General features: G+C 39.6%; 1 protein-coding gene across 1 annotated transcript in view; it reads right to left on the bottom strand.

The window, feature by feature from the left end:
* The window catches only part of LOC130087802 (protein O-glucosyltransferase 1-like), a 61,527-nt gene that overhangs the window by 20,829 nt on the left and 15,415 nt on the right, over positions 1-25,283 (bottom strand). The window contains exons 5-14 of the mRNA XM_056254279.1: positions 23,462-23,583; positions 23,219-23,278; positions 23,042-23,141; positions 16,334-16,392; positions 16,048-16,215; positions 7,488-7,715; positions 1,697-1,862; positions 1,400-1,488; positions 946-1,013; positions 752-830 (exon numbers count right to left, since the gene is read on the bottom strand). Of these exons, the coding sequence (XP_056110254.1) occupies positions 752-830; positions 946-1,013; positions 1,400-1,488; positions 1,697-1,862; positions 7,488-7,715; positions 16,048-16,215; positions 16,334-16,392; positions 23,042-23,141; positions 23,219-23,278; positions 23,462-23,583 (1,139 nt within the window). The remainder of the gene's footprint in view (positions 1-751; positions 831-945; positions 1,014-1,399; positions 1,489-1,696; positions 1,863-7,487; positions 7,716-16,047; positions 16,216-16,333; positions 16,393-23,041; positions 23,142-23,218; positions 23,279-23,461; positions 23,584-25,283) is intronic.

Raw genomic sequence — 25,283 nt, 5'->3', positions numbered from 1 at the left:
TGAGAGAGCTAGCCGTGTTCGCAGCACGGAGATGGGCATGCTCTCGCAGACCAAACATCCGCCGGCAGAGAGTGCATTCTCTGCGTGGTCGACTCCCAGGCATGAAATGCAGCTCGCGTGTTCGTCGGCCTCGTGCAGCTTGCACCCGCACGTGGCACAGGATGAGCAAGGCATTTGCTTTAACAATGCCTCGCACACTCACAGTAGAATATTAAAAAGGATATAGCGTCGTCGCCGGATAGCCACAGGTGAGACGGCGTCAGGAGAAAACGGCTGAGAAGGCGTAGTCTGCTGAATATGATGCTCGCTCAGGCTGAAGGGGTTGTTCAAACGGCGAAGGCTCAGTAAACAGTCAGAGACATGAAGTTGTCGCTGAAGGAGTAAAATCTGCTATAATGGCGAATTCGGGGGACTATTATAGGCTAAGGCCACGCCCTCTTGGCGGGCTCTGACGTGTAATGACGTAGGACTAGCTCGTTGGTCGCACGTCTGAGGCGCCCGCGCCATTGGATGTGCAGTTGCCGCAGCACAGCCTATAAGCTAGCCAGACGCTCAATGTGCTAGCTGTGCAGCCGCAAATGCGTTTTACATATAAGCTTCAGTAAATCGAGGAAAAGGAATTTCCCCACTGCGAAGTGACCGTTCGAAAGGGAACTCTGACTATACACGATACTATTGTCTATCGGCACAACCCTAACCGGAAACACACACACACACTATCTCTCTCTTTTTCTCTCCGTGTTCTACTCACCCCATCACAGCTCCTATGGCTGTACCAGCCAGCAGCCCTCTAAGTCCCAGATTCAGCCTGAACAATCCTCCTGTTGCAGCTAAACACAAACACTGTCATTCATTCTTGTCATCTTAGTATAAAGCAAAAATTCTATGAAAATTAACAAAAAACCTACTAAAGGCCAGAGACAACAAACAAGTTTATGAACTTACCACCTGCAACAGTGAAATGGCTCAGAGCGTCTTTGTTTCTATACACTGTCAAGCCAGTATTTACAGTGCTGTGTAAAAAAAAAAAAAATATATATATATATTTGAATAGCATAAACAAAGTGTTTCTTATAATTGGTGAAACTGACAGCAGGGTATCTGCATGGTTTTTAAAATCAAATTCAAGGCTTTTTAAGACCTGCATGGGTGAGGTAGAGCAATGTCTGTGGCAACATCCTAAACATGCAGCGCTCACATTTAACTTAAGCAATATTGCGATTCTTGTTTTTCTGTTGCCAAATTGAAGACTTTTCTTTAAACTGTGTTTAAACTCGCAAATGATGCTCATAAATAATAAACAAACAAAAACATTACCATTAACACTAAGTAAGACAAGTTAATTCAAAAGTGTAATTTAACTGATTCACAAATTAAAACTCAATATATCTATACTTACTTAAACAGGGTCACAAATGCTGCTACCCTCCAGCTCCACCTCGAGCCAAGGCTCACAAACCCACGAATAGCTGCATTATGTGCAGAGCGCTGGTGAGACAAAAAAAAAAGTATATAGAACATCAATATTTGCATATTTTAACCACATACAATAATGTGATTTTCAGCTATATAAAATGTAAAACAAAGCAATTGAAGCCTTAAAAAACAATAGGAAATTAGAATAGATATCTGTATGAACAAAACATGACTCCGCTACAAACAGATGAATACATTTTCAGCCTGTCTTGTGTCTTACCACCGCATCCACTCTGTTCTGGTACATTGAAGCCTGGCTGAGCTGAATAAATCTCTCACGAGCATGTCTGGCTCCTGGTAGGCCTCCATAGACCATCCCTACTATCGCTGCAGCAATTCCACACTTTACTATATTCCTTAACTCCTCTGAGTACATCTCACCTTCACTGTGTGGAGAGCAGAACATAATTAAAGAGAAGCAAATGCACCACATATAGTCCATAAGACTGTCTCTGATATTGCACACAATATGGTAACCAGATGTCTCTGGTTTTCTGGAGACAATCCCAGTTTTGGCATCCTGAAACATGAGGTGCATTGTTTTGCACACAATTTTGAAATATTCCCGAAGGTTCTGCGATCACAACGCAGTAATTCACAAACACACTCACCTTAACTATACCACCACTAGAGTTCTGTACACTTGATATGAATAAATCAAAACCACAATATTAAATGCCATGGATTTACTGAGTAATCCACTATTTTGTAGAGGGAAAAAACAAAATTTTCACCTAAGATCTGCAGCAAATTAAAGGATGGAAAATTACTTTAGTAAGGTGACTGGGAGAGGACATGTTCGGTTCACTTAGTTTTGTTGTGGCCACGACATATAAACTCGTGGAAACGTGATAAGTCATGGCCACACATTTTTTTGAGATAACGTCATCCTTATGCCGTGGCCACACGATGTTAAGTTGTAGCCTTAAGATTCTATGCTGAGAGAATGACATATTTTTCACGTGGCCACGACTTCATATGTTGAGGGAACTAAATCTATTTCTCATTGTCAAAAATGGATAGGCCTATAATAATATGTATTTTTAATTAAGAACGATAAAATAAGGGCGGAATTAAGAAATTATTATATTAATATATTATAGCCTATTATATTGCACGCAATGTTGCCTATAACAGAGTTGTTTGTGGGGGTAATTAAAGGTGATCTGCAGTGACGTCACAATCATGTTGCATTGTGGTATATGGAGCTGCCTGAAGTGCACATATCAAGTAGACTCGCTCCCTCTGTAAAAATCGAGGGGTCGAGGGTCTGTCCATATAAACTTCACTTGTTCACTTCACGAAGTGGAACACACTTCAAAATGGCGACAGGGATTCCCCCGAGGTGAGGTGCTTAGGGAAGAGTGTGTGTCTAAAAACGAAGTGGAACGCATCCAAAGAATCAGCTGTATGCAAAGTGTACCCATTTTTGACCAATGAAAATGTGTACAATTTACTCACTGATATCACCATATTTCTGAAATTGCACCATTGAGGGCCTTAAAAATGAAGATTCCAAATTAAACATTGATTAAAAACCAACATCTAAAAGGATATTAATATATCTTAGAATCTAATATCTAAATATCTAAGATATCTAATACTCATTGGGTTAGACATGCAAAGTTATGTTATAAAATAATTATATTTAGGTTATTATACTTTAGGTTATTTTCCTACTCCTGTAATTTGGCAGGATAATAATTTTCCTGTAAAGTGAAAAGTATCATTTTGACCCCCCTCTACAAAATTGTGGATTAATTAGCAAATGTTAATTTATGGTATTTTATATTTTGGCTTTCATCACCATATTTCTTCAAAAAAAAAAAAAAAAAAAATCAAACTTTTAGTCTTGAGAAGTTCTTGAAATTTAGAGAATTTGACATGGAATGTGCTTAGTTAATTGTGAAAGAAATATTCTTATCACAATTCAAATGTGGCCAGTGAAAGGTAAAGAAATACACATTTAAAGCAACTGTATGCAGTTTTGTGTATTTTTGTGACTTAAAAAGCCCCCTATAGTTAAAGCTGCATAACTATTGGCACTCTTAATTAACAGAACCGCATGCGTCTTGCGGAAGAACATTGTAGTCTGAGCTACTTCTCTCTGTTTAGGTCTATGACGAGCCACACAGGTACTGGGCTACTCCGCAGTGGTACCAGTCTAAAATAGTCTGAATATAAACACTTTATAGGTGTACCGTGGTGATTCAGGATAAGACAAAAACACGGTTAGGAAAATGATTTAAAAATGTTTATTATATACATTTTGAACACAAAAAAAAGTTACTGACTGCACTTTAAAATGAAAATTAGCCCATTTACTCACCCTCAAGACATCCTAGGTGTATATGAATTTCTGGCCAAACGAACATACTGACTCGACTTAAGTGTAAAACGCAACTTATTAGAGTAATGCAACGTACTGCTGATATTTACGCTACGCCATGACACGCTACGCTAAGTTTAAAGTAAGTAAGTTGCGCTTTATACGCAAGTACATGGGCGTATGGCCATTTGGCCGGAAGCTAGAATTTTACTTTGTAGCGTGTTAAAGGGATACTCCACCAGTTTTTCGTATTAAACTATGTTATTCCCTTAACTAAGACGAGTTGATACATACCTCTCTCGTCTCAGTGCGTGCACTATATCGCTCTGTATTGCCGCAAAACTATGTTAGCACTTAGCTTAGCCCATGCATTAAATATGGGCCAAGCAGAGAAGCGACCAAACACTTCCACGTTTTCCCTATGTAAACACAGTTACTCGAGTAGTGTAACTTGACCTGGGCTGGTGACACAAAATAAACCGTTGCGCTTTTCTAAGCGTTTAAAATTGATGACTATATTGTATGGCGGAATACCATAACAAGTGCTTTTGAGCACTTCGACTTGGCGCAATAATATCTTCACTCGTGAAAAGTCCCGGCTCCCGCTTCCTCTCCCCCTCCCTCTGACATTTCCGTCAATACAACCAACGTGACTTTTACTACCTGTGCTGTGCTATTAGCAAACTGCAGATCATTTGCAATGGCGGACTTTGTAGATGATTATGACTTCTTTGTAGAAGACCCAGAGCCATATCTGTTTGAACCCGAGTACACAGAGGAGGAATTAGCTCTTATGGACCGTGAGAGGGAAAGATATGATCCAGAACAGACCGGAGCTTTCCCGAAAGCAGCTAACCAAGCTCTCCGCTGTATGTGGTGTGTTGGAATTCGGTGAAAAATGACAGCACTATGTACATTCTCCTTATTTTCACAACCCTTTACGATGCACGTTTTAACCATGATTGTATACAAACTAGCTTCCAACAACCTGTTACTTCGTCAACTCCGCTCAAACTACTACTACCGGCGCATGTCACGTTGGTTGTATTGACGGAAATGAGAGGGAGGGGGAGAGGAAGCGGGAGCCGGGACTTTTCACGAGTGAAGATATTATTGCGCCAAGTCGAAGTGCTCAAAAGCACTTGTTATGGTATTCCGCCATACAATATAGTCATCAATTTTAAACGCTTAGAAAAGCGCAACGGTTTATTTTGTGTCACCAGCCCAGGTCAAGTTACACTACTCGAGTAACTGTGTTTACATAGGGAAAACGTGGAAGTGTTTGGTCGCTTCTCTGCTTGGCCCATATTTAATGCATGGGCTAAGCTAAGTGCTAACATAGTTTTGCGGCAATACAGAGCGATATAGTGCACGCACTGAGACGAGAGAGGTATGTATCAACTCGACTTAGTTAAGGGAATAACATAGTTTAATAAGAAAAACTGGTGGAGTATCCCTTTAAATATGAATATTTTTCTTACACAAACTCATCGCTTTGCTTCAGAAGGCCTTTATTAACCCCCCGAAGCTGTGTGGAGTTCTTTTATAATGGATGGATGGATACACTTTTTTGAGCTTCAATCTGATGGTTGCAATCCACTGCCATTATAAAGCTCGGAAGCGTCAGGGTGTTTATTAATATAACTCCGATTGTATTCGTCTAAAAGAAGAAAGTCGTATTCACCTAGGATGGCTTGAGGGTCAGTAAATCATGGGCTAATTTTCATTTTAAAGTGAAACTACTCCTTTAAGTGAGAGGAATTCAGTCATAATTATACTACTGTCGTTAGTGGATAGCGGTAAACATGAATTTGTTGACAAGCTAAATGATTTCAAAAGCCAAAAAGAACCACATTGACTGATAAGGTATTACACCATAACAAAAATAATAACAGGAATGACAGAAATGTTTAGTTTTGCTGAAATACTGCCATTGTTTTCACATATACATTGTGTGCTAAGAGTATGCTTGTATGATTGTAATCAAATGTTGGCGACACGATAGGCCACATTGCACATAATATACATTTGACAGTATAGAATATTACAAGTTAGCAGATAGGTTTGCAAGGCTGCAAACTTTCGAAGCTTACCTGCAAATGAGATGAATTTATTTGCATGATATCTTGAGACGGGACTGTAAGATGACTATTGACATGCCGCACAAACTACAAAACTGTGTGAGAAAGGGTCAACACCAATATGGTATTATGTGAATAAGGTATAAAACTATCCACCCTTTTCACTGAATTTACATACGTACCTCCCTAAAATCATTCTAATGGTACACACTACCAGAACAGATTTTTTGGGGGAGCCTCTGGCCTTATTAGAAGTCAATGTACCATTAGAATGATTTTGAAACTGATATTTAAAGTACATATATATATATAAAATATATAAACACAGTTGCGACATGAAACAGAAGCAGCAATAGCCTTGTCTTGCCTATTGTGACGTATATTCGGGTGTAAGGGCTTTTTGAACAAGAAAAGATTGTTGGGATTTGATTTTGTCCATCAGGAATTGTTGTCAGGAATCGTTGTCATTTGCTGTTGCTGATCTCATGTGGGTGGCAGGTTGAGAAGAGATGAGCATCCGCAATCGTATACCTCCCTAATATATAGTAGGCGAAAAACAGTATGTGACAAAAAGTATGTCCGAATTCACAGTAATCATAAAAGAGTAGGCAAAAAGTACCCGGTTGACCTACTACGTCCAGCGAGATTTTGAAGTGTGCATACGATTGAGGCCACGGGAGAGGTTTAATGAATGGCAGTAAAGGCTGGAATACACTACACGACTTTTGCTCAGATTTTTGCCCCGATTTGAGATCTGGGTGAGTCGGCAGTAGTTGCCAAATGTCTGTGCCAGCCTGCAGATTTTGTGCGTTCGGAGTTGACAGAATATCACGTAGTGTATGATGGGCACAGACTCCGATTTTTTAGCTTCAGACTTTGATTCCATCCAGTCGGAGGACATCAAAACATTTTCGATATTTTGAGCCGATTTTAGAACACATATAGTGTGTGATGCATCGCTAATAAATACTGTACATAATACAGTCATAATACGCTGACCAGACAATGGAAATCAAGGGTGCGAAGTCATAAAGATAGAGAAAAAGAGACGACTTGCGAGAATGGGTAAAGTAAAAAAATAAGAAGGAAAACCATACCATCCAGATCAATTTATAATCCTTATTAATATGGAAAAATCAGAAGAATGCGTCACGGTTTCTGTTTAGTGTATTGTAGTGTAGTCGTGTATGATCCTCAGTCGTGTAGTGTATGATGCCCAGCTTTTCTCTCTAACCATTTACAAAAGTCGACAAGTGTATGATGCCTGCCGTTTAAAAATCTGTTCAGATTTTAAAAGTCATGTAGTGTATTCCAGCCTTAAAGCGATGTAATTGATGCTGGTAGGTCACATGATAATGACATGGCAAATGCAGTACGCCCAGATTATGGTCATTCTTCACACATTCCCACTATATAGAATGTATTTTGTATGTGGTCATGAATTACTTTTTCAAAATAAGTACCAACTCAAGAGAGAATGAGATTTCAGTCGCAGCCGAGATGTCGCTGCCAAAGGGAAGGGAAGTTTATCATGCAGACATTTAAATGATAAATACTACAACCCTGTGTTGATGAATTACGAACACATTACTAATACTCACCCCCTGCTAAAAAGATCTTTGATGCGGTCCCATCCTGTGTCAGGGAACTCTGGCTTGCCTATGTGTTGTGGTGTGGATAGTACCTGTGCAGAGGTACTATCAGCCGCATACACACGAGGAAGAGTGAGCCCAAGAAGAGCCTCGAGAGGACCCAGATGTGAGCCCCCAGGTCCATTTGCATCTGTCCCCCCACATAAATCCTGCCGCCGTGCGGTACACATCAACAAGCTGTCAATGAATGAGAGAAACAAGGCCAGAGGTATATGAGATCATGTTTATGCACTTTCATCCACACTGACATGCATGCCCTATGGTTATGACAGAGAATCATTCAGACAGGCTTCATTTTAACACCTGAAGCAACGCAGCTGTCAACAAGAGTTTTTGCATCACAGAGGAATAAAGGGTCTGTTACTGGGGGGAAAAAAACTGCCCGTGACTTTTAATTGAGAGTTGGAGTTCCCACGTCCTTGGCCACAATGCACTCAAATCAAATCATTAAACCGTAAAAAGACAATATGAACGCTACTTTGGAGGTAGGCAAAAAGTCGAACACAAAATTCTAAACAAGAGCAGAGAAGCATGTATAAAATTGCCAATTCATAATACACCGTCAGACGCAGACCCACGTCGGGATTAACGTTACAACACGTCACTTGAAAACAAGCTCCGAAAGACGCAAAAAGCCTACGACAGGGGTAACAAACCTATGACAAACACACAGATCCGACAAAACCAGAATAGCAGCTAAGTGTCTGTTGGCGCGGTGTTCAGCGCCGTTCAGGAATGTCTGAGAAATTACGTAATTTACTTTAATCTGGTGATTGTCGGCGCAGTGTGAATGCTTTAAACGAGTATCAAATTATATTTTACATTCTAAGTAGAATTCTAGTCGTGCATTCTCTTCCACAAAGAGAGTTGACTATAAGTATTTTCAGCATGACATTGATGATAAATTAGCATAAATTAATCCAGTTCTAGAATCTAGACTAAATGCCACAAAATCCGACATCTTACCTTGTTTCATTCAACGCTTCTTCGGCGACCATTACAATGTCAAGATGACGTTCACAGTCTTCCTTACACAATGGTCCGGTTGCTCCATCTGGTGGTGGAGGACCCAACTCAAATAGTACACACTAAAACAATTCATCGTGTGAAATAAAACGTTTGCCCAGTTTTGCTCGAAAAAGATCTTTCAAATGTCTTTTTATTCAGGGGTTACCTACATGTTTTCAAATGCCAAATATTATAAAATGGTGTTCTAAATGCACTCGAATTCGAAGAAACTTAACTCCATTTCTGGATCTTCAATTATTGCCAAAATCAAATAAACAAAACATTCAAAATAGAAAAAGGAATATATATGATTTAAAAAACAACTTTTATTGGTGATGATTACCTTTATTGGCACAAGTGAGTTTGACTGTCTGCTCCACACTAGATCTGGGTCAGTGGCGTCATGCCCATTCAAAGTGAGGGGGCACGTGCCCCCTCAGATTTTTCCTCCCTGATAATTTTTTATTACTTCAGTCTTGTTATAATCAGATTCAGCGCGTTGTTCATCTTCAATCCGCAGCGGTGCCGAGCAGAGCGCACGTCAGAAACAGATGACAGTGTGTGTGTGTGTGTGTGTGCGTGCGTGTTCATCTGAGCCTCATTGGTCTGTCACTGCTCGTCAATGTCAGAATATTTGAGATGACCAATCAAATCAAAGTAGGCGGGCTTTATGTTCACAGAAGCTGAGCGCGAATTTTAGCAGTGAGGCTCGACGCTTCAGTGTACAGTCAAGTGCGAGATGTAAGTAGCTAAACTAAACATTTCATATTTGACAGTTTTTTTAGTTCATAAATGTTAAACGAATGACAAAAATAATCAGGCACACGAATATACTTTTGTCTAATTTCGCCATTTTGAACTGAAAATAGGCCTATGTAACGTGACTCGTAATGTAGGCTAATAATTAGTTTACTGTGATTTTGAGGGGAAAAGACGTTTTCATTGTTAGGCACAAGATTAATAAAGAATGTGTACATATTGAGAATTAATATAGTACAATTTGTAGCCTTAAGTAAATTAAAAAAGCTCAGCTTTAGGAGGGGAAGGCAAGATCAGGAGACTGAGAGAAAAAGAAAGAGTGATGGATAAGAAGTGAGAGCAGGTATTGCCAAATAATCTGCCCACTGACATGTTTTTAAAGCTATTTCTTATCCTTTTTTTGGCCTTCAAACGTCTTGAAATGCACATATCAGAGAAATAAAGAAATTTGAACCCCCTACCCACCTCAAATTTAGGACCTCTGTGATTATAAAGCCCTGTCTACGGCCCTGTATTAGGCATAAGATCAATAATGAATGTGTACTGTGAATGAATTTAATAAACTTAGTTAGGCTACCTAGCTTTCCTAGTAGCTTTCAGTAAATAAATTCGTCTGAGAAAATGATTCATAAATCAACCTATCAGTTGACCCTATGTTTACTTTCTTCACTGACAGACAAAAATGAAAAGCCTATCAGTCAAAGCTCAACTTTAGGAGTTTTTTTGGCCTTCAAAACATCTTATAATGCACATATAAGATACACATATACTTTAACTTAGTCCTCAGATAGAGGAGGGTTGCTGCTAGCTCCGTTAAGGTATTTCTGTCCCTCCCAAACTGCATTGAAATAGTATGTTTCGCAGCCAGAATTAAAAAATTTGCAGGGGGAGAAACCCCCTGACCCCTAACATGATCCATATCACCCGTCAGAAAACAATTGCAACGTCTCAGATTGTGCCCCCCCAGAATTTTGGCTTGCATGACGCCCCTGATCTGGGTGACATACAAAAATGACTGAAAACAATTTAAAATCTACAGAAAATTATCCACAGCAAAACTCGAGCATATTCAACACCTCAGTATCAATTTGGCTCTATTACACTGTTTTACATTCAAGTTCCTTTAGTGGCAATTAAGTGTTGAATAAATACACCTAATACTGTTGTACTGAGATTTTGCTGGTATTGTTTCATTGATAGTGACAGAGGACATGTTACATTCCTATAAAAAATTTAGAAAACTTGGTAAGATCCAAAAATACTAATAATCTGGACCTGGAGATTCCTTTTCACAACAAAAAAAATACATTCTGCACTGGTTCAAAGTAATCTATTGACTGTTTCATGTAAAAAAAAATGTATTGGAAGTTGTCTTATGTTACAGGATGTTTTGAACTGGCTCCAGTTTTTACTCTTTAAATAACTGGTCCTTTATGCTACCTCTAAAAATGATGGTAGACGATTGTAACCCCTATCTATAGTAACCACATAAATCTGCAATTGAAAAATATCTACAAACTAATAAAACATCTGACAGGGAAAAAAAGTGTGTGCTGAAAAAATATCTCTCACTTGTTGATCATGTTGAGTCACTTTGATTATGAGGGAAGAGAAGTGTACAGTACTGTAAAAACCCCAACAACTTACACCAAGGCCATGATGAAACAGTTAATTTTTAAGAAACTTTTTTGGCAGGTTGTTGTATGTTATACCGTTTCACAATCAATTATTTTTTTAGTGTATTGCAGCTGTAACAGACTTCTACATACCTCAAACCGACTATGTATGACCTTAAGAAGTTGTGTTGAGACTGCTGAATGCTATGAAGACACAAAGGATATTCCAAGCATATTTCAGGTGTGCAATATTGCTGACATCCAGAGGATAAGGGTCTTTTCTCTCTTTTAAATATGTAGATTGCTATATGGTAGCTTAAAGCACATGTTTAATTGATTTTACTTGAGTCTTAACCTTTAGAGCAATATCGATAGTCTGAGAGACATTTGGCAGGATTCATTTCTTCAAGTCAGAGTTCTGATCGGCTGGCTCTGTGAAAGATCTGATTGTAGTTTGATTTTCTCTTAGGTTTGTATTTGAGCAGCTTGCTGAAGTCAGTGAGCAATCTCTCCCAGTAACAAGACACATCCTCCATACGGAGATGTTCCAGAATAAAGTGCTGGCCCCTAAAGAAATACAGAGCCAAAAATATCATTATAAGTATTTGCACAGACAATGTTTTAAAAGGATAGGTCAGACAAAAATGACAATTGTGTCATTTACTCATCCTCACATCCTTCCGAACCTGTTCACACTTTTTTCTTCTGCAGAAAACAAAAGAAGATATTTTTAAGAATGTTGGTAACTAAACGAATATCTTCTTTTATTTTCCACAGAAGAAAAAGAAAATACAGGGTTGGAACAACATGAGGGTGAGTAAATGATTTTGGTGAACTATCCCTTTAAAGCTGTATATGCCTGACAAACCATTGACAGAATAAAATCATTAAAAGTAGAGGTCGACCGATATGTTTTTTTTTCAGGCCGATGCCGATCTTTTGAAATCTGGGTCGGCCGATGGCCGATTAATGCTGCCGATTTATTTTGGCCGATATTTGGCCGATATGTGCTTGTTTTTAACCTCTATTTGAAAGATAAAATGTAACAGAAATAATAATTAATTAATATAGACAAAATTTCTCAAAAACATTTATTGAACACTTGAACAATGAACAATCTGCACTTGTACACTTAAATTAAAAATGTATAATGTCAGTGCATTGTAAGTAATACAAGGCTAAAAACATTTCTATCCTCTTCCCAAAAACTGTCCTGAAACATGAGCTGTATTTTTGGTTTGTTTGTTTTGTTTGTTGACGGACAAAGCCAAATGAACATAACCTAATTATCACAAAAAGGGGAAAAAAACTTTTTTTATATATAAGGTTTATTATATTTTATTTTATTTAACTTATAACAATAACGTATTTCACTAGTAAATTGCTGTTGAACGACAAAAACAACCACCAGATGGGAAAATTATATTTTACAAAAACTTTAAATGCCCACAACGCACCGTCCGTCTGTTGTTCTTCAGACAACGGCATCCCGCTGTTGGACCTTTTAGTCTACAGTGAAATACAGTCACACTTTACACTGTTTGGCCAGCATTTTAACCATGTTTAATCCAGCTACTAACTAACGGTATGATCAAATTCGCTGCTGACTAGCGTCATGTGCAGCAAAGCGATGTTTCTGTTATTCTAACGTCCGTTTTCTGAGCATCCAAGAGAAGCACTGGCATAACAGTAGCACCGAACTGAAGCACAGAAATCCGTGTTGATATTCGGTGCGGTTGATATCATCGTTACTTATTTCTCTGCATTGAGTGACAACCCTCTCAAATGCCACACAAACAGAACAAATAAAAGTCTCAGATTCACTCTGTAATTGCAAAATTATTGCTTACTTATTGTGACATGATCGCAACTCTTCTACTGTGATAATGCAACTTCAACTACGATCCAAAGTAGCCGAATGTCGTGTCGCTTATTCAGGTTTTTTCTCGAAGTTGGCAGTAACATATCAAAAGTTTTTAATTAAATATAAAGGAGTTATAAGAATTGAATCCTTATCGTTTTCTCCAAAGCACTTAGTTAGCTCCTGCCTTAGGCACTGTATGAGGTCTGCTCACTCGGCTGGAAAATGACTCAAGCGGCAGCGCGCGTCAAACACGTGTTCCACGACAACACTAGGCTGCCCACAGATGCGCCTGCCTAATAATCGGCTTGATATACTTGGATATTGGCCGATGCCGATTATGTAAAAAAATGCAAAAAATCGGCCGATTATTCGTCCGACCGATTAATCGGTCGACCTCTAATTAAAAGGCTTAAATTGTTACCTCAAAGCAATTTCTTCTGCCACTGCATCATTTTCTTTCACAAACTGAAGCAGCTCTCTAACAAACAATCAATCAATAAATAAATAAATAAATCCAATTGTCCAGTACTTACATAACATGACATTGACATTTACATAACATGTAAAGAAAAGAGGCAGTTCTCTGCTGGTGTTCTCAGTGACATTTCTATGAATAATATTTCACTCAATTCCCTTGTTTGTCTGATGATAATTACATTTCTTCAACAGGTCAGGAACAAAATGTGAGTGAATAAACAATGACACCATTTTCAGCTTAAGATGCTATACACAGATTACATATATCCGCCTAATAATAGACTTTCAACATTTTCAAAAATTGGCACTTTGACTCATTTAATTTGATACAAAAATATGGCCATAACATACACTCACCTAAAGGATTATTAGGAACACCTGTTCAATTTCTCATTAATGCAATTATCTAATCAACCAATCACATGGCAGTTGCTTCAATGCATTTAGGGGTGTGGTCCTGGTCAAGACAATCTCCTGAACTCCAAACTGAATGTCAGAATGGGAAAGAAAGGTGATTTAAGCAATTTTGAGTGTGGCATGGTTGTTGGTGCCAGACAGGCCGGTCTGAGTATTTCACAATCTGCTCAGTTACTGGGATTCTCACGCACAACCATTTCTAGGGTTTACAAAGAATGGTGTGAAAAGGGAAAAACATCCACTATGCGGCAGTCCTGTGGGCGAAAATGCCTTGTTGATGCTAGAGGTCAGAGGAGAATGGGCCGACTGATTTAAGCTGATAGAAGAGCAACTTTGACTGAAATAACCACTCGTTACAACCGAGGTATGCAGCAAAGCATTTGTGAAGCCACAACACGCACAACCTTGAGGCGGATGGGCAACAACAGCAGAAGACCCTACCGGGCACCACTCATCTCCACTACAAAAAGGAAAAAGAGGCTACAATTTGCAAGAGCTCACCAAAATTGGACAGTTGAAGACTGGAAAAATGTTCCCTGGTCTGATGAGTCTCGATTTCTGTTGAGACATTCAGATGGTAGAGTCAGAATTTGGCGTAAACAGAATGAGAACATGGATCCATCATGCCTTGTTACCACTGTGCAGGCTGGTGATGGTGGTGTAATGGTGTGGGGGATGTTTTCTTGGCACACTTTAGGCCCCTTAGTGCCAATTGGGCATCGTTTAAATGCCACGGCCTACCTGAGCATTGTTTCTGACCATGTCCATCCCTTTATCCCTTCCAGCAGGATAATGCACCATGTCACAAAGCTCGAATCATTTCACATTGGTTTCTTGAACATGACAATGAGTTCACTGTACTAAAATGGCCCCCACAGTCACCAGATCTCAACCCAATAGAGCATCTTTGGGATGTGGTGGAACGGGATCTTCGTGCCCTGGATGTGCATCCCACAAATCTCCATCAACCGCAAGATGCTATCCTATCAATATGGGCCAACATTTCTAAAGAATGCTTTCAGCACCTTGTTGAATCAATGCCACGTAGAATTAAAGGGATAGTTCACTTTGAAATTAATTTTTGGAATGTTTTAGCTTGCCTCAAGGGCATCCAAGATGTAGGTGTCTTTGTTTCCGCAGTAGTTTCAATTTTGATATTTTTAGGTCAAACCGTTCTTGTCTGTCAGTCATATAATGCAGGTCTATGGTCACCACCTCAAAGAGCATGCACAGAGAAGTCCAAATTAAACATGATTTAATGACTCGTAAATGTAAGTACACATTGATGGCCTAAGACACGAAACGAGCGGTTTGTGTGAGAAAACGAACAGTATTTATATCGTTTTTACCTCTTGTAACCACAGCCACGTCCAAGTGATCTGAGGGCGCAGGCGCTTCGGTCTGCGCAAGCGCCGGCCGGAAGTGATCTCTCGCGCGTGTACGTCACTCATTGTTTACACAGAGATTTCGGAAGTGTTACCTTTCACCGTGAAGATCTAAACATATTTAGATATACAGGAAATCGAAATGGAAGACGATTTCGATAAATCAACAGACAACATTGAATTTTTTCAGAGAGATCACTTCCGCCGCTTTCCGGCCATCAATGTGTACTTGCGTTTAAATCATGTTTAATTTGGACTTCTCTGTGCATGCTCTTTGAGGTGGTGATCATAGACCTGCATTATATGACTGACAGACAAGAACGGTTTGACCTAAAAATAACAAAATTGAAACTACCGCGGAAACAAAGACACCTACATCTTGGATGCCCTTGAGGTAAGCTAAAACATACCAAAAATTAATTTCAAAGTGAACTATCCCTTTAAGGCAGTTCTGAAGGCGAAAGGGGGTCAAACACAGTATTAGTATGGTGTTCCTAATAATCCTTTAGGTGAGTGTACTTTGAAATGCAAAATATTTTGAGCATTAATTTAGAGTTGAACCCTTTGGGCTAGGTCTGCTCACGTCACATATTTCACTTTAAGACAGATTTGCTTTTTTATAAAGTAAAACCTTGTGGTTGTTTTATCGAAGGACTTTACGTAAAGCCCAGTGTGCTGAAATGGAACTTTGTATTTGTGTGTAATACTGTTATTTTCAGTTCCAAATGAATGGATTTAGTTGTTTTTGTTCATTTGTAATATATAATTAGTGAAAAGTCATCACATTCATTGTTGAAAAATTAGCATTTTGGGTGTTTTAAGTTTATTCTGCAAAAACAACAAACTTCTCTTCAATCAACTAATAGAATTAAAGCCATGTGAATGTAAAACACATTGAACAATTATCACAGTAGGCACAAAAGGAAATTGTATGTTAAGGAAAAGTTGGATATCAGCTAGCCTGAGTAACATGTTTAAGTTACCTGAGGTCAGACAAGTCCTGTTTGACAGGGATGTAGTGAACCCAGGGTTTGAGCTGAGAGTAGAAGAACTCAAGCCACTCTTCCCCGACGTGAAAAACCAGTGAGCCACACAGGAACAGATGCTTCAAACGGAAACTAGCAGCAACACCTCTGAAGTTAAAGAGGTATCTGAGAGAGATCAAGAGAACAGACAATCTTTAACAGAATATCTTAAATGCTGGTTCATGGACAGACATCTGATTCAGTGCTACAGCTCTTGCAAAAGCAGAAATGAGGCTGATCATACTTGTATTCACAGTGTTCAACTAGGGGAATTTCCTTCGCCGGGGGTCTACCCAGAGTGTCCTAAAAAAAACAAAAAAAAACAGAAGTTCAAAAATAACAAAAGGGCAAAAACATATATTTGATTTCGCAGAAAATATTAAAGCTTTTGGAGCTTAGTCTAGATTAGTGTTTGCCAAGCCTGTCCTTGTAGGCCCCTGTACATGGCTTAATACAAATTTTTCATGTCATGCCAACCATTGAGTAAAAATCTATTATCTAAATTAGGGATGCACCGATCCACATTTTTTCACTTCCGATCCGATCCCTGAATTTGGATATCGGCCGATACCGATTCTATTCCGATACCAGAGCTATGTTTGCTTTAATATTATTATCATCATTATTGTTGATTTTATATGATGCTGAAATAAACTTCTCTCAACAGGCAAGTATGATATGTACGTATGTATGCATGTATGTCCCAAAAGGCAACTTTAGGTAAGTATAAGGTCAGAAAAGGAAGTCAGAAAAACACAGGGATTAAAGTGAAAAAAATTCTTCTGACTGAAATTTTTTTCAGGCCAAGTCATATTCCTGTAACTTTATTTAAATAGTCGAGACCAATAGCGTTTTAAGGGAAGATGTTTAAAACCGATCTAATATTGAGTAATTTAAAAGCTATTTTAATCTATGAAAAACAATTACTTATCTTGACAAATAATCAACCATCTACATAACTTTTCAGTGCATGTTTTTATTTATCTTATGAGACCAAACAATGCAAATTGTTTTGGCTGAGGGCAAAGTGAAGTTTTATAACTTTATTATGTAGGCTATATTTAACTTTAACTTTGTAGCCTATTACAGAGCTGACTTATGTTTAATTGAATTGTTTGCTTTATTTCTCATTGTATAGCTTATTATAGCCTACCTATTAGGCTACTACTTTTGAACGGGATATTAGCATTAAAACTGACATTTAACAAAAAAGAGACATGGTTGTGTAATTTTATATATTCTAAAATATATAAAATATTATATTACTATGCATTCTCTTCACTGTATGTGTACGCATAATACAATAAAACGATACAACCCTGTCTGTTTGTTAAATGTCAGTTTTAATGATAAATAAGGTTTCATATTTTTAAAATGAAAACAAAAAGAAGCAGGTTTGTGTTTTAGCTATATTTCGTGTTGTTATAACTATATGATAAATCAATGTGCGTTGCCTGAACCACATTTGTGTGGCCATTTATATGTTTATGATAATAATTATGTTCATTTATAAAAGAAAAGAGGCACAGTGGTGTTGATGAAAAAAGGCAGAGTTGATAACCGGAGTAGCCGCGTGCTGAGTGACGCGATCAAGAACGCGCTGTTAGCAGCGTCCTCTCGTCCTCGGGAATTTGTTCTCCTGAGTCGAACTTGGCAAGTCCGAACTACCAAGGACGCAAGTCCGAAGTTTGCGTACTTGGTATTGAGAAACGACCAATATTGACCCGCGTTCTGTTTTCTATCATGGGACCGCAGCAAACGAGCTGTAGCCTCGCCTGACAAGATTGAGTGAACAGGGTCCAGGGAGCAGTTTTTCCGTGAGCGGGAATTGAAAAACCGGAGTGGACCATGAGCAAAGTGATTACAGAATGCTTAGAGTGGAGAGAGGAACGTGCTTTTGCTCCACTCCAGGCTTTATCACATCCCCCCTCAGCAGGGTGAATACGCATCATCTTTCCTTAATTTAAGACCTATTCAAACTAAAATTAAGACATTTATCACACTGTTTGCGAAATGAAAGCCTATTTACGGCCTTAAAATTATGAAAAGTTAATTTAAGACATAAGGACAGACGGGAACCCAGCAATTGATGGATATCCGTCATAGACTCGCTGCAATTAACGGAAATCCGTCGTAGCGACGGAGAACTTTAATCCCTGAAAACAGGAAATCCTGTTAACAGGAAAAATCCCATTCTGAAAACAAATATGCAACTGTAAGGGTTTCAAATTGGTTGTCATGTCAATATTTATTACATTCCCAAAATGTCAAATACTTGAGTCTTGAAATATAAGAAAAGTGCAAGTGTAAACATCTTACATACACACACTATCAATAAAACAGTGTGCATCTGAACAGCACAAATCAATTACACTGGCTCTTGTAGCATCAACAAATCAAGGTTTTAAAATGTCAAATATTAGAAATATAAGAAAAGTGCAATAACTGTAAACATCTTAAGGCCCTTGCACACTGAAGGCCCTTGCACACTGAGTCCGAAATTCGCGTCCGAAATTTTCGCATGTTAAAAAATAAATACGACCTCACGTTATGTCAATCACGCTTGCACACTGCCTCCGAAACTTTCGTCCGTCATAAAAAAAATCGGATCGGGTTCGATTTTCTGCGTTTTTCGCATCCGTAGCAAGCAGTTTGAATGGTGTTTTGACAATTCAGAGCCACCGAATCACGAATACAGAAAAACGCATTCGAAATTTTCGGACTCAAGGCCCTCGCACAACAAGTGCGAAATTTTCGTATGCGTCTTTTCGTATTCGTGATTCGGTGGCTCTGAATTGTCAAAACACCATTCAAACTCCATTCAAAATGCTTACTACGGATGCAAAAAACGCAGAAAATCGAACCCGATTTGATTTTTTTTTTTGACGGACGAAAGTTTCAGTGGCAGTGTGCAAGCGTGATTGACACAACGTGAGGTCGTATTTATTTTTTAACGTGCGAAAATTTCAGACGCGAATTTCAGACTCAGTGTGCAACACACACACACACACACACACACACACACACACACACACACACACACACACACACACACACTCTCTCTCTATCAATAAAACTGCTCCCGTTGTCTTTCTGCCCCCTGGCTAAAAAATCCTCGTGCTCTTTAACGTGGTGCTTTTTTAAATGTTTGATTGCGTTCGTTGTGTTGACCGACGTGAGGGAGCTTCCACCTCTCTGAATTACGGCATTGCATTTTGCTGTCTTGCTCTGCGGTGTTTCCAGTGTGAAGTATTTCCACACAGCGGACATAATGCTGCTCAATGCTTTCCTGCTAGCTGGCTGCAAACTGCGGAATGGATTTCCTGAGCGGAGGCGTGTCTCATAACTCTGTCTCATTGAGTCGCGCCTCCGTTCAGGAAATCCATTCCACAGTTTGCAGCCAGCTAGCAGACTAGCCGGCGGGAATCACATTTGGAGTCATTTCAGCAGATAACGTTAAAGCGCAGACATGGCTCATGGAAATCGGATATCTCCGCAGGTTGGATCGGGAAAATCCGATACGTGAATTACGCTGGTATCGGTCCCGATACCGATACTGGATCGGATCGGCCCCATCCCTAATCTAAATGCATTTTATTGATCTTATTGTGAACAATTTATCCATGCATATGTTTTAATTTTTACACATGTTTTGGCCTCATAATGTTTAATCTAGGGCTGCAACAACGAATCGATTAAATCGATAAAAATCGATTATTAAAAAAGTTGGCAACGAATTTCATAATCGATTCGTTGCGTCACGCGACTATCAATAAGTCGCGGAGATGTTTGAGTACAAAAAAAAAGTTGAGTTGAGCGCGAAGCAGAGCTATGAGGCGCCGGACTGGACACCGCGCGCGAGAGAGACCGAGTGTGTCTGCGCGCGAGCGACAGTGCGCGAAAGAGACCGAGTGTGTCAGTGCACGAAAGAGACCGAGTGTGTCTGTGCACGAAAGAGACCGAGTGTGTCTGTGCACGAAAGAGACCGAGTGTGTCTGTGCACGAAAGAGACCGAGTGTGTCTGTGCACGAAAGAGACCGAGTGTGTCTGTGCACGAAAGAGACCGAGTGTGTCTGTGCACGAAAGAGACCGAGTGTGTCTGTGCACGAAAGAGACCGAGTGTGTCTGTGCACGAAAGAGACCGAGTGTGTCTGTGCACGAAAGAGACCGAGTGTGTCTGTGCACGAAAGAGACCGAGTGTGTCTGTGCACGAAAGAGACCGAGTGTGTCTGTGCACGAAAGAGACCGAGTGTGTCTGTGCACGAAAGAGACCGAGTGTGTCTGTGCACGAAAGAGACCGAGTGTGTCTGTGCACGAAAGAGACCGAGTGTGTCTGTGCACGAAAGAGACCGAGTGTGTCTGTGCACGAAAGAGACCGAGTGTGTCTGTGCACGAAAGAGACCGAGTGTGTCTGTGCACGAAAGAGACCGAGTGTGTCTGTGCACGAAAGAGACCGAGTGTGTCTGTGCACGAAAGAGACCGAGTGTGTCTGTGCACGAAAGAGACCGAGTGTGTCTGTGCACGAAAGAGACCGAGTGTGTCTGCGCACGAGTGACAGTGTGCGAAAGATACCGAGTGTGTCAGCGCGCGAGCGACAGTGCGCGAGAGAGACCGAGTGTGTCCGAGCATTAGTAAATTGTACATAGTAATATATAATTATTATATATGAGGCACGGAAGTTCGATAAATGACAACAATATAAATAAAAACAACAATTAAATTATTACCACTGAATTAGCAGACTGTGATTTGAATCAGATAGACAGAAGATGAAAACACTTTCTTGTCTGTCCCAAGTACCACTACAAGGGAATTATTTTTTTTTTTTTCAAAATTTGCAGCCCTGAATTTTTCATTCTTAACTCTAAATGACTCAGAGAAACTTCACTATATCCTCGGAAAGGATGAGCTGCAAAATAGGCCTACCTTACACACCATATGAGGTGGTCAATCCATTGTATTTGTTTTTTTTATTATTTTATATTGCATTTATATTTTATATACATTGTATTTATAATTAATATTAGGATAGACTAGAGATATTATCTTCTGTTATAATTATTATTATTGCTATTATTATTACCTATTATCCGACTGCACAAGACTTGTCTTTTGTGTGCATGTGCTTGTCAAATGTCAAACATTTTGTTAAAGATAATAACATATTTGACAAAAAGAAAAAACACAAGTTTGTGAGTGTCTGCATCTGTGAGTGTGTTCGTCTGTGAGTGTGAGTCGTGAGAGTTTGTGAGCATGTGCGTCTGTGAGTGTAGTGTAGAGAACAAGTTCTGACGTTCAAACAAATCCTGTTAAGTTTTCTGATTTGTATTTTTCTTTATTTTTTATAAATTATTTATTGTTCTGACAGCTCAGGTCCCTTTAAACAAAAATATACATATTTTTGAGGACTTGCTTTTAAAAAAGCATATGTAAAGCATACATGTGTATGTTTTTTGTGTTAGTCCATTTTTTTTTTTTTTTTTACTTTAAAGGTGCATTGCGCAAGTCTCTGAGTTTTTGCAGAACTATGCCCCCTCTGGCGACAAGCGAAACTGCAACCAGAGGTGTGCAGGCTCATGGACCACACGCATACGCACGCTTGCACGAGCACGAGCTGTTCATAACCAAAGGAGCATCAGCCGCACAAATCTTTTGTTTACAGTCATAATGTCTTCAGAGGTAATAAAGTTATAAATCTGCAAGTCATTTTAAATATATGAAAGGAAAATCATTTGAGTAAATTACACTTTACACAAATTGTGTGAGGGGAAAACGGGGGTAGTAGAAAACTTCGTTTTTTGTTTCCATCTATCTCCATGTTGAACAGTTATCTATCTCCATGTTATGTGTTTACTGTATGATTGTATTATTATGGAAACACGTTCATGAACAATATAAGTTATTACTTTAAGCCAACTGAGGATCCCGTTTGAGCCCTAGAGCAGACCGGAGATCTCTCCATTTGTTGAAAGCCTTCCCGATGTTGACTCTCGTCTTATTCCGACGCCTGTCTGACTCCAATTTGGCCCTTTTGGTGGCACTAGACAAAAGTTTTCTTTTCTTTGTCGTACGTGGAGTTTGCGTTGGGGTTTGAAATGAACTACAAGCCGGTCTCTTAGAATCCATCTTCTACTTTTGTCGAAAGTTGACTAAAGTTTTGTCGCTCGAGTTGTCTTCGCTGATACGGAGAATGGCGGCGAATACACAAACCTGCCAGACATAGCCAGGTGAGCGTGAACGCGCATGCCGTCACGCCCAGTCTCAAATTCCCTCCCGAATCCCTCTTATTTATTTTACTGTACAAGATTAGAGGCAATCGCAGTGATCAGAGAAGGGCTCATTCAGCCCATCAGGCAATTGTTTAAGCATGTATGGGTTAGAAAAACGGGTATTTTTAACATGAAATGTTGCGCAATGCACCTTTAACAGCTCAGGAATGTTCAAGGAGCAACCCGTTTGTGCACTTTCTGATTTTTTGAAAGATTTTTTGCACTGTGAATTTGCACTGTCAGTTCTGTTTTTGAATAAAGGGTTGGAAATTAATGCTTTTTTGTTTTTCAGTTGTTTTTATCCGATTCGATTAATCGAAAAAATAATCGACAGATAAATCGATTATTAAAATAATCGTTAGTTGCAGCCCTAGTTTAATCATTTGTCATAACATCTGTCTGGTGACGTATGCAGGACTTTTCTAATAATTTTGTTCTCTTAAACCAGTCCTAGCAAATTCACGTTCATCTGCCTCCACTTTGGAGTAAAAATGCCCACATCTCAAAATCCAACCAACAACCGATAAATAGAAGCCCTGCATTTTTTTTCTTTTCCGATAATCCTTAACACTCGAATGTTTGTCACAAGATCTCTTGCTACTTCCATTTCATCACAAATTTAACTTAATTCTACATAATCTAGATTAATTTTACATGCCTTGTATATTAAAGAGTAAACAAACCTTCTCTGACTTCCAGGCCTGGTTCTTGGTGTACTCTGCATCCACAAGGTCAGGGGCTTCCCTTGAGAGAAGGATCAGAGGGTCCCTCTCTGAACTGGTCCTTTAAACATTGGAAAAACTGATCAGCTTTGCTGAAAACAACTCTGCATTGTACTGTATAATGGAGACACAACAGACCTAGAGCCTCTAAAGAATCCTTTTGGGCTTTTCTTCTTCCAGGGCCATCGTGCAGCTGATCTGAAGAGTGTAAACTAAAAATTAGAATACATCTAATAGCCTTAAAATGAATACAATGGAGTTAATCCTCTGTATACTCTCAAGCATTCTTAAATCTGGATTTGTATAATATACTGAGATGTTGGGATGAGATCAGACTTTAAAAAGAAATGAGACTTTAAATATTCTAACTTTGTTACCAACTTTTTCAGGTCATCCCTCATGAGATCCCATCGGCCTAGTCCAGTGGGGTAGATGGGCCATACAGCAGGACCTCCCTCCCAGAATGTCCATGCAGGGTACATGATGTCCTGGTAGTCTGGTGTCTAAACAGTGAACAAAAGTAGAACTATACCAATACACGTCAGTAGGGTTGTGCGGCATACAGGTACTGGAAAAACATTGGTATATATTATATTTCAAGTGGTTCAATATCATGATTTTGGTCATTTTGTTACTTGAAATGCTGTTGTTTCGAAGTTCACAGCTATGCGACAGTGTGTTACCCAAACTGATGTAAAACCGTCAATTGTGACAAATGTGTGATCTGCCAGAGTGTTTCCTGAGAACTCAAGGCTTCTCGGCTCGAACTCAGTGGGAGTGTACATAACAGACTGGGAGAGCCCCTGTGAAAGGTGGCATGCAAATAAAACCCAGCTCCACTCCCTAAGCAGGGGATTCTGGGTGGTTGAGAAGCAGAAGTCTGTGGTTAAACACTCTCTGAATGAACCATGATCAGTCAATCATCCAGATCATTTAGCACATGAACTATTAATTTTAGAGGGGAGAGAGCCGCGTTCAAACATTCAATGAATGTACAAAGAGTTTGTCCATTTGAAGTGACTGAAGTGGAACACTGTGCCCATAAAGCAACCTCAGAAACACTCATGATGATCTGAATATGGAAGCAGGCATTCTCCAGATGCGCGGAGATAAATAGTCCTCCGGCCAAACTGCGAGAGGATCTGTTTTTTTGCAAACAGGGAGCGTTCTGATAATGCATTCGTAACGCCGGGGCGTTTTAGAGCTTGCACAACAGACATTAAAAATGGGGCATCCGGCAGAAGAAATGTATCTTGTACCCATTCGTATTGTTTCCAGAACTCTTTGGAGGCCCCAGCAGATAATGTCACACCTCCCTATATTCTGACAAAGGCTGCAGCATTTTGTGCTTTTTATATGATACTTGCCGCAGGGGCTTATCGTACAAGAGAAAAGAGTTCTGATAAAGAAGCACCTTCTGTATTCTGTCTATTAGCTTTGTCACACCACACAGCGGAACAGCCATTGCACAAAGACAACAAATGATCTCAATGCCTGCAATAGGCAGGAAAACCGTGATGGGAATAAGAGAGCGGTTATACTTTACTGTCGACCCGTGTACAATGCTAGGCACTTTCCTCGTGTCGGGGACAGATGGCGTTTCGGCCACGAGTTATCTTCATAGCTAGCTCAGGCTCTATGCAAGGGGCTGAGGCAGAGCTAGACAAGTCGCACAGAACACTGTGCAGAGGAAGAGCGCTGAAAACATCATTATATGAATGATTGCAGCACCAATGTATACATTGGCTAGTGTAAGCAACACTACACACCCATTTGAAAAACAGCGGCACAGCCGGTGCTTATGCGTGAATGAGTGAGGAGCTGGAGCAATTTGTGCTTTTTACATGGCAGATCGCGGCTCTGAGGTGGGGAGCTACACATTTCGAGAGTAGGGGCCATGTGGGACCTGTGCTGGGATGAGAACCCTTAGCTGTACTGCCGTGCAAAGGCAAAAGACCGTAACTTCGTTTTTGGTTGAAAATGAGTTATTGATATTTTTGGCACATTCAAGACCTCCTTTATCATGTGGATAAGTATCTTGAGTCAATTACGTTGTTTTTTCGAGAAAATAATGGTTTGTCTTAACCGTAACTTCCAAAAGCCCATGAGAAACCAAGGCAGAACACCGTAACACCAGTTACGGCTCTTTGGCTTAGTTTTGGAACGCTCATATTGAGTTACGGCACTCTGCCTTTGTTTAGCC

The sequence above is a fragment of the Rhinichthys klamathensis genome, unplaced genomic scaffold, assembly GCF_029890125.1.
Source record: "Rhinichthys klamathensis goyatoka isolate OS25496 unplaced genomic scaffold, OSU_Roscu_1.1 h1tg000111l_1, whole genome shotgun sequence".
NCBI classification, from domain to species: Eukaryota; Metazoa; Chordata; class Actinopteri; order Cypriniformes; family Leuciscidae; genus Rhinichthys; species Rhinichthys klamathensis.
Note: the sequence above shows the minus strand (reverse complement) of the source record. Positions and strands in the feature narration are given on the sequence as shown.